Raw genomic sequence first — 10094 nt, forward strand, 5'->3', positions numbered from 1 at the left:
TTTTTTCCAGCTCTAACATTGATATGAACTTCTTAATTTACAAATTCCTGACTAATGGAGTCTAGTTTCCTTGCCACATGTGTTATCTATAAAGAATAAATATAAAGTGTAAAATATAAAACAGTAATGCTTTCATTAATAATAAAGTAGAAATAAAACAAAATAATTACAGAAGTTTTAAGTATCTCCTTTTTTGTGTAAAACAAAGTAAAGACAGTGAACAGCAAAGATACTGAATTAACATCTTAATGATGAAGTTTTCTGCAACAAAAATGAAGATATAAAAATAGAAAATTTGCAGGTGGACTAAAATGTATTAAATACAGGAAATATTACTGAATCTGAACCATTTAATCGTAGTTGTAATTCACTTGAAAATCCTCATTTTTCAAAGTTCAAAGATACTCCTCATCTTGTCTGAGAAGTACATTTCTGTAGCGGAAATCAGTATGCATTGTCACGCTTACTTACGCACACAAGATGGAAGCTGACCAGACCAGTTGTGATCCTGCTGACAAATTCGTACAGAAGAACCAATCAACCGAAAACCAGGACTGCATTGGTATACAACTGTGTCTCTATACCCATAATTTTCTCCAATAACTTGACCATTGACTATAAGATCTGGAATTCCACAGTGACCAGCTAGATTTTTCAAATTAAATGATAAAAACAAAAATTGTCAGTAAATATGCCAGAGAAATTTTAAATATACCTCTTAATTTACAACAAAGAAATCTTCCATTCAAACAATCAGGTGTTTATTTCTATTAACTTGGGGAAAACTGCAGTATTACACAATATAAATAGAAATAATTCCCATCAGAAAAATAAAACTGCATACATCGTAAGTTCAGCATTTTTCCAATGGGAATAAATTATTTAAGACAACTTGGTACTGAAATCTGCCTTTCTCATACACTGGTCTCAAAAGAATTTCAAACATGAATTTGTTTAGGATAAAGTTAATTATTGCAACAATATCCAGTTATCCTACAACTACATCCAAATGTCCTGTCAAAAAAAAAAAAAAAATGCTTTGGCCTAGTCTTCAACCTTGTACTTTTAATCCAGAGAAGTGGAGGAAGAAATTAACTATGTGTCTTTTTTTTTTTTTCCATTTTTTTTCTTACTGAACTTAAAAATAAGCACAACAATTCAACAATTAACTTGTAAAATGGAAATGATGTCACATGAAGAGAACTCAAACTAAACTAAACTAAACTAAACTAAACTAAGGAAAGCAAGTAGAGTTACAACTAGTACTTAAGTTTAAGTGGAAAAAATATTGCTGGACACTCAAACTCCTTTGTTCTCCATTTGTCCTATAATTCTAAAGAAAAAAAGAAAAATCAAACCCCTAAGGCCATGAGGTTGCTAGTGAGAAAAAAGATTTAGAGACAAAACTGTTTGTTCTTTCCTTTTAACTCTGGAGCCTTTATAATGCTCTGATGTATTTTTCTCTTTCTTTGAAGGTTAGAAACTTCCTATAAAAAAAAATACAAAATACATTGGCAAAGCTGAGATTTTCTTGCCTCTGGAAGTTTAAGTCTCATAGGGGATTTTTCTGACTAAGAGATGTAAAAAAAACCTAGTAGATAAACAAACAACAGGAATCAAACCACTAGATGGATTTGGCCCTATTGGTTTAGTTTTCAAAACATTATCTGACATGTTGGAGCAGCTTAGTAAGTTTGCCAAATCAGGTGTACATAATGGTATACATAGTTCCTGATTAGAGAACCTCTGAGACCATAAATGACATTTGCACTGATTTATGCATCTGAATAAATTATCTCCATTATAATAACGTCAAATACTCATTAATATTTTTCCAGAAGTACTTTTACTTACTTTATTTTCTTACTCTGAAAATCTATAGACCTGATCTCCATCAAGGAAAATTAATTAAGATATAATTGCTATCATTACTTCACCGAAAGGGAAGGGGAAGGGAAAAGGGGGAAAGGAGAAAGGAAGGAGAGGAGAGGAGAGGAGATTTGAAATCATTATTACTTAGTCTTCTATTGTATTTTTTGGTTTGTTTGTTTGTTTGTTTTCCAGATTGTATGATTCTGTGATTCAAAATCAAGGTGTTAATTCATTTTTCTCATGAATATTAGTAGAATTCTTCACTTTAGTCAATTTTCTCTTAAGATACTTGTGGAGAAAGGAATTCCAAAATGTTAATTACAAATTAAACACATGCTCATAATTACTATTGCATATTCATGTATCAGTGGATCAGTTCTGCTGGTTTTTGCTTTACGAGACTTCTACTTTAAATTTTTATTTTAATGTAGTTACATCAAATATATTTTTTAATTTGAATATCATTTTGAAATGAATATCTTATAATGCAATGAGATACCTAAATTATTCCTCTTAAATACATTTGAGAGTTTAGTAGTTAAGCTTTGCAGATTGTTTTCACTGGGGATTAAATGCAAATACTGAAAACTGGGTATCATTCTGTGAGAGCTCTCTGTAAACATGACCAAAATCTGTCAGAAAAAAAAAAAAAAATCAAAACAAAACTAAGCAGAAAACTGAAAACTAAAGTAAAATGATAAGAAATTGGAAAGCAAAGGACTGCTGAGAGCGCTGCTGGGAGAACAAAGGTCTGAAATCAGAACAACTGTTGTCCCTTGTTTTTTGTTTCTCTTGTGTGCCAGGACATTTATTTTGCAAATAGATGAGAAAACATTTAAGAATTAATAATTCTACTTTTAATTTCCATTCGTTTTTGCACAGTCAATAAGACACTGCATATTGACTTACCATGGATGAAAGATTAATAGCACTATTATTATTCAACAGATCACTTTTTTTTTTTCCATCCCCAAGTTAATATTCTGGTTCTAAGAGCAATTACAAGCAAATGATACAATACAAACAGAACTCTTGGAAGTCTATTAGAACATGAAAAACAATACTATAAAATTTATAGAGAAAATGAGAGAGAGGAAGTAGATCAAGCAGTACTGTACTTCTGACCTATATTTAAGAGAATGTGTGAGTGAGAAACAAAACACAAAGCATTCTTAAATACACAAAAACAGATTAGAAATACAGCATTTACTTCACTGTAGTAAGAACTAGCTCATGGAAAAAAAGAAATACAAGAATAAAATAAGCAAATGTTAATCAAAATCTCCATCCAAGAATTAAAAAAGGAAAAAAAAAATTCTAACATCCTAGTAGTAAATAAGTAGACTTCACACTACTAGCATTCTAGAATGCTCTTTTTCTCAGTATAGCCTTGTTCATTTTCAGTTTCTTTAATTCAGTGTATAAGACTAGTTTCATTTCCATATTACTATGGAACAGCTATGAAAGACCTATAGAGTAGGGTTGTGAATCCAGCTGAGGCCTCTAGATCACAATGCAGCCTGTAGGTTAAAATACTGAATCAGAATACATTATTTTTTGTGCAGGCAATGGGTGAACTATGAAGAAAAACATTCAGCAGGAATGCTTTACTTAGCAGCAGATATTAGGGGAAATAAGGTCTACAACATCGCCAGTTTCTACTCTAGGTTAGCTTTTGAAAAATAATTATAGAAAAATGCCATTAAGTAAGAAAAAAGTCAGTCAAAAATCTCAATAAAGGATTTTCATAACATCTGAACACCTAATAAAATACCTAGCTTGACAGGAAATCGAGCTGCACCAATGCAGAGCTTAATAACTTAATGACAGAACCTTTGAAACCTCAGTTGTAAAGCAAGTTTATTTTCAGCAGTGAAGGTTACTTTCTGAGGTGCAAAAGTAGGAATAAAAGTAACACAGAATATTTAGATTGAATGGCAAAACCATATATGTGCTTGTTTTACTCATCAATAACTCAAAACCTCAGTGTAATAGTGAAAGAAATCTACGTATGTTTTCGGAAAAAGATATCCAAGATATTATTCAACAGCAAAACTTCACTTCTTCTCTGCAGGACTTACAGTTCTCACAAGGATGTATTTTCATAATGTTCTCCAGGTTATAAACAACGTCTTTAAAAAATGACACTACTGTTATTTTGCATTAAAAAAATCAAATGTATCCCAATAACACTGCATGGAGTGTGTGAACAAATGCTGACATTTAACACTCTCTCTAATCAAATTAGCTTTTTTTTTTTTTTCTGCTACCTTTTTCAGTCTATTAAAACTCTAGTATTAGTGATGTACACAAGAAACACTTTTCTTATTGATCAAATGAGCCCCATTTCAGTATTTAGATTCAGATAGATACTTGGCATTTTATAAAGACAAGTGTTAATTCTCTGAGCAAATCTTTATAATAACAACAACATTAACAGTAAGTTTACATCAGATAGCCTATTTCAGGTTGGGCAGTTGATTGAAAATATTCTATCCTTTTTTTCTTATTTTTACACATTTTTAATGATAAACTATGGTCAAGCAGACTATCTGTATTTCTTCCTTGGAAAAAGGCTAGCTTTAATAACTAGCTAGTGAGTGACATTAAAATAACAACAGTAATAATAATAAAACAAAAACTGAGGAATTTTTCTAGTTATAGAAATGTTTTTTGTCATTGTCATTTTTGTTAGGATTTTATTATTTGAACATTTTTTTTCCCTCACTAGCTAGAGAGAATAAGAATACAGATCCAGAACTCAGTTTCCCACTGCATTTTGCTTAACTGAGATCATGACATTAATATGACTAGTCCCATAGTACTGTACTGTAATTCAGGTTTTCTGATCAAAATGGGTCAAAAGTCAAAACAAAAAGACAGACTTTCATAAACCCTTTTAGATCCTTCAGGTCTCATTACATAGATAATTTATACTTAAAATTTATTATAAACTTTTAGGGTAGAACTACACATATTATATAAAGTGTCAAGCTACCATACCACTGTATCTACCTATAGTAATAGACAGGATTTCCTTAAATGACACCAGCCCTCCTGTCTGCTGAGAAATAATCTGCTCTTCTCCTGTTTTACAGAGGACAAGAGAGAAATGCAGACCACAGCAAACTTCCTTTGGTCCACTTTTTTATGTGGCTCCAAAATATTTCCAATATTAGGTACGCATATAAATCTTAAAGCATTTTTATTGTTACCAACTAATTATCTCCCATTCTGTGCTTGAACACTTTATGCCTTCTAGCCTTTTCTTCCTGATATAATGATGCTAGAATTAAGGTGGCACCCTTGGGGGCTTTGCACCCATTCAATCCAACTGATGACAGCTTCTTAATTAAATAATAATAATAATAATAAAAAAAATTAGAAAAATATGATATTCAAAAAGAAGGGTAGTTGTGTTAACTGTTCTAATTCTCTTTGCCAAACAATGTCTCCTAAGATTCAGTGGCCATAAAGTATTATTCTTCTCTTTGAAAGAAAAGAAATAGCAATGGAAAAAGCAAGACAAAATAGGACTGTGAAAACTATTCACTATTCATAATTTTTCCTAACTACATATAGATGAAATGAAAATTAGGTTGTCTAACATAATAATTAAATGAAAAAGTAGCTTGATTTTTTGAGCTGAATACCTGGAAATTTTTATTATATTATCCTGTATGATTTCATTAATGTTATCTAAGTGTTAAAGGAATCATCAACGCTTCAAAGAGAAATACACTAGTAGCCAATTGGATCCAAGAATCGAATAAAGACTAGGAAATCTTTTAATATTATTAAGCTTATACTAGATTTTTATTTCCAGAGGCAGGTGTTAGAGGAAATAAATTCATTTTATGTTAAGCATCACTTGCTATGAAGTTATTTTGGCAAATTCCTAAAACGAGTATTTTCCCTAGGTGCCATTCACAACAAACATAGAATTTGGCATTTTTTAAGATTATTTTTTCTCTGCTCTAATTTTTATATTTCTGCAAACATGAGTAGCTGTAGCCATCGCAGATAAACTCTTAATTATGAAAAAAATATCAACACGTTTTGGCTATACATGTATTACGGTGCCCCAAACCTGCAAGATTTAAAAATCTGTCTTGAATTTTCTCACAATTTAAAGAAAGCTAAACAAATAAATAAATAAATAATCAAACATAAATAGCTTCTTTTCTTTCCCCCCTCTGCTAAATGCTTTTCACAGTAAAAGGGAAACATAAGAACTTCCTGTTCCCTTCAGCTATTTGTCAGGAAATCTTCCAGCTTCAGACTTGCAGCTTGATAAGCAACACTTTTGCTCATTCGTGAGTCATTCAGATTAAGCTTAACTGAGGATTTATACTGACCAAGTAATACTGAATTACCAAAAGAAAATTATTTGGAGCAAACAGCAGTCTAAAAGGGTAACAGCAAACTGAACAAAGAACAATCTGCAATAAACACTTAATATGTATATAATTTCAGATTCTTCTAAAAGTGTACATTTACAGATGTTCCTTTATATTTTCATACTTCTGTGTCTTTCACATTACTTTCTTAAAGTGGGACAGTCATCACTTTGATTTCCACTAAAACTAAAACTATAGTTGCTTATAAAGTTAAAATCAATGCCTCTACAGTTGTAACTCAAATCATACTTAATAACTAGTCATATTAATAATTAATCATATTAATAATAACAAAGAATTAAAACAAAATACTAAAGAATTAAAATGGAATACTGCAATTGTTACATTGTTCAGATGTTCCTTTTTCATGAACAACTTAGTGTCTGGTGCTTAAATAAGCGAAGATGCCTAAACAAGTACAACCAAAGGGTTTTCAAATTGTATACATCATATCCAGAGAGTAATTTTCTGTCAGAAATAAGGCTGAAGTGCTCCTGTTTGTGTTTCCATGTATTTATATTTTTATTGTATCTTTTGTAATTGTAAAGATTAATTCTATAACATATTCACTAAGTTCAGGTCTACTATGCACTTATTTTAGTAAGGATATATATTAAAGCTGACAGATCTGAAATCCATCAGTCTTGCTATGTATGAAAAGATCTGTTATAAAGCCATATGGAGTAGTCCAATGACACAGGCTTTGCTTGTGTGGCAGGTACTGAAATAGGGATTCAATTAGTGGAAAGTTTAGCACAGTTTTCTTTTGATAAGAAAAACAGCAACACAAATTTTGAAACTGCAGAATTCTCTTAGTGTCTATACTTGGAAGGGTAACAGAAAGAGATAAGTTGACTAACTTTACTTACTTTTGTCTGCTATAGAGAAAGAAAATAGACATGCTATGACAGTTGTACCCATACCTAAACATCTGGTCTCAATTCCACTCCAGAGTCCAGAGGACAGACACTCCCTCACAGCAGAGCCAACAAGCATGTATCCTGAGTCACAAGTAAATATAGCTGTAGATCCATATGTGATTTGAGTTCCAATCTTATTTCCGTTTGGAGGTGTAGGAAGTTCTCCACAAGAAATAACTTTATAAAATCAAAAGAGAATGGAAATTTATACCTTTATATCACAAAGATACATGCAATAATATGTAACTCTATTATTCTACGTAACATTAATCAAACAGCTAAATAAATGTTGCAGCCTGAAGTATTGTCTGCTATGTAGAAGAACTCTGTATACAAAGACTATTATTGCCCCCAAAATAATACACTAGAATTAAAAATAATAATAATAAAAATAAAAATTTTCTCTATAAAACTAAGAAACAAGCAACAACACTTTCTGGAACATTATTAATTAATTGCTATTGAATTATGTTGGTTAAAAGGTTAGAGATAGGGAAAACTTTTCTAATTGAGTACTCCCAATGTCAAATTAGTTAATTACCAGCTGGACCAAATAAAATATTATTATCTGCAATCTACACAGCAGTTACAGATGCAACATTTACTCACTTTGGCAGTAAGGTCGCTCATTTCTCCAGCTCCAGGTGCCATTAGCAAGACACTCAATAGATGCTGGTCCCAAGCCATAATACCCTGGATCGCAGCTGAAAACTACTTTTGTTTTATACTCATAATGTGAGCCATTCACTATTTTCCATCTTCCATGCTCCAGTGTAAAAGAATTGATGCTTGGACATGTAACAACTTCCAAATGACAAAAACACATATTTGTAGTTTAGTACAAGGAAATTACAAAAACCTGTTGTTATTAATTTAGAAATAAATTTTAAACATGTTGATATAATGTTTGAAGAATAAGGCTGTATTTAAAATTCCCTTTTGTTAGCAGTAAGACTTCTCTCATTTATTATTGATAGTCAGTGGCTTAGACAGAGCAGTGACTAGAATATGCTGGGCTACACAATTGGTGTAGATAAAATCTATGCCATAAGTGAATTCATTATAGATTTATAATCATGAAATTGATGTGACACATTACATATCAAAATCTTTATTAAAATACCAGGCAAACTTAAATATAGGAATTATTTTTTACCCAAATGAATTATATGAGACCTTAAATACTTGGAGAGACTGCACAGTGGTGACACGTTAAATAATATCCATATTGAGAAAGGGATTTCAGCAGCAATGCATCTTTATCTCATGTCCTAACTCTACACGTACATCCTCCAAAAGCAAGAAAAAAAATATTCTTCTACAAACCTAATATAATAGAAAAGTTAGTGAGCATAAAGTTTTCCCTTGATCAAAAGAAAATGACACAGAGGAAAATCTTTGCTGGATATTGCTTTTTTTCATTCTGTTAACTTTGTTTCTTTAGGCAGTGGAAAAGGCATGAGGTAATGCATTTACAAAAACAAGACAAAAAAGAAAAAGGGAGAGTCCCTGCAAATTTTTCTAGAGTATGTTTTCTTCCTGTTTCTAAAATTCATTGGGTGAAATAATCTCAATTTACATGAGTCATTTTTGTATTGCTATATCATGCTTATAGTTATCTGGATTTTCATATCCACTTCGAAGTTATCTACTTCTTGGAACTGAGCAAGCATTTTCTCTTCACTGATGTTTCCCAGAATTTAGATAGTGTAGAACTATAATGATGGACTAGATATAAATAATCAGTAGTACTTTCAAAGAAGTATCCCAGAACACCAGATACTTTGGAATTCTGGATAGTAAATAGGGTTTATGAACAGTATATAAACATTTCAGTTCTCATTGTAGAGCTGACTTTTGCATAAACCACTACAGCCATTAACTTTGATTTATCAGAAAATTAATTATCAGCTTGAATATGTTCAGTAATCTGTAGGGTATTTATTCCACTGTCATAGAATATTTCAGTATATTCTCAGATACACATTTCAAATATATACTTCACAATAATGTAATACCAGCAATTACACATAAAGTATTCTGAAAGCTAAAAGATAAGAGACATGATGTTTTCTACTTTTGATAAATAAACATAATGTACAGCCACATTCTTACTAGATTATTTTTGCATGTTACTTACCTACACAACGAGGTGTTTTATTGTGATTGCTCCAGGTACCATCTGGCTGGCAGGCTGCAGTAGTAAGTTCCTTGGAAGATAGTCTGTACCCATCATTGCAAAAGTAAGTAACACGGGTGCCAACTAAGTAATCTGTAGTTAATATCCCACCATTTACTGGAGCTTTAGGAATTCCACAAGATATTGCTGATTAAAGAGAAAGGCATAGTCATTGTATCTGTTCTCCACTGTGAGCTTCTTCTTGTCTCAGAGGTTTTATGTACTGTAATTTCAACAGTAAATTCATTCATTCATAAAAAGTGACTTTCTAACTCATTAATGTGAGTTTTAAGTCCACAAAAAATCTGCCTTAAAATTTTAGGGAATGAAATCAGAGAAAATTTCTGTCTATTGATATAGGAGTTAAAAAAAAAAAGAAAGAAAGAAAGGAAAAAAAAAAAAAGAATCATGGTTCATAACCCTGCAGCTATTCATTCAAAATAAGAAGAAAAGAAAAGAAAAAAAGAAGATAATTGAAGAACATGAAATAGACAATATCTGGGAAAGTAGGACCAGCATGGCTGAATAAATAAAGTACTAGACTGAGGCATCAGAAATCTAGTTTGTACTTCGAGTTTCTCAGATATAATATGTAACCCCTGGCTAACACTAATATTAACTTTCAACATTCTATTTTTTGTCTTGGAAAGAAAAAATGAAGTACCCTTAAAAATATTTAAAAATTAGCAAATGAAAATGCAAGCCCCCTCACCCCCCTCCACA

General features: G+C 31.4%; 1 protein-coding gene across 1 annotated transcript in view; it reads right to left on the reverse strand.

Annotated features, from left to right (window-relative positions):
- The window catches only part of LOC104910421 (CUB and sushi domain-containing protein 3-like), a 31134-nt gene that overhangs the window by 17488 nt on the left and 3552 nt on the right, over positions 1-10094 (reverse strand). The window contains exons 2-5 of the mRNA XM_019614374.1: positions 9333-9518; positions 7802-7996; positions 7196-7369; positions 472-645 (exon numbers count right to left, since the gene is read on the reverse strand). Coding sequence (XP_019469919.1) covers positions 472-645; positions 7196-7369; positions 7802-7996; positions 9333-9518 — 729 coding nt within the window. The remainder of the gene's footprint in view (positions 1-471; positions 646-7195; positions 7370-7801; positions 7997-9332; positions 9519-10094) is intronic.

Source organism: Meleagris gallopavo, chromosome 3 (genome assembly GCF_000146605.3).
Source record: "Meleagris gallopavo isolate NT-WF06-2002-E0010 breed Aviagen turkey brand Nicholas breeding stock chromosome 3, Turkey_5.1, whole genome shotgun sequence".
Taxonomy (NCBI): Eukaryota; Metazoa; Chordata; class Aves; order Galliformes; family Phasianidae; genus Meleagris; species Meleagris gallopavo.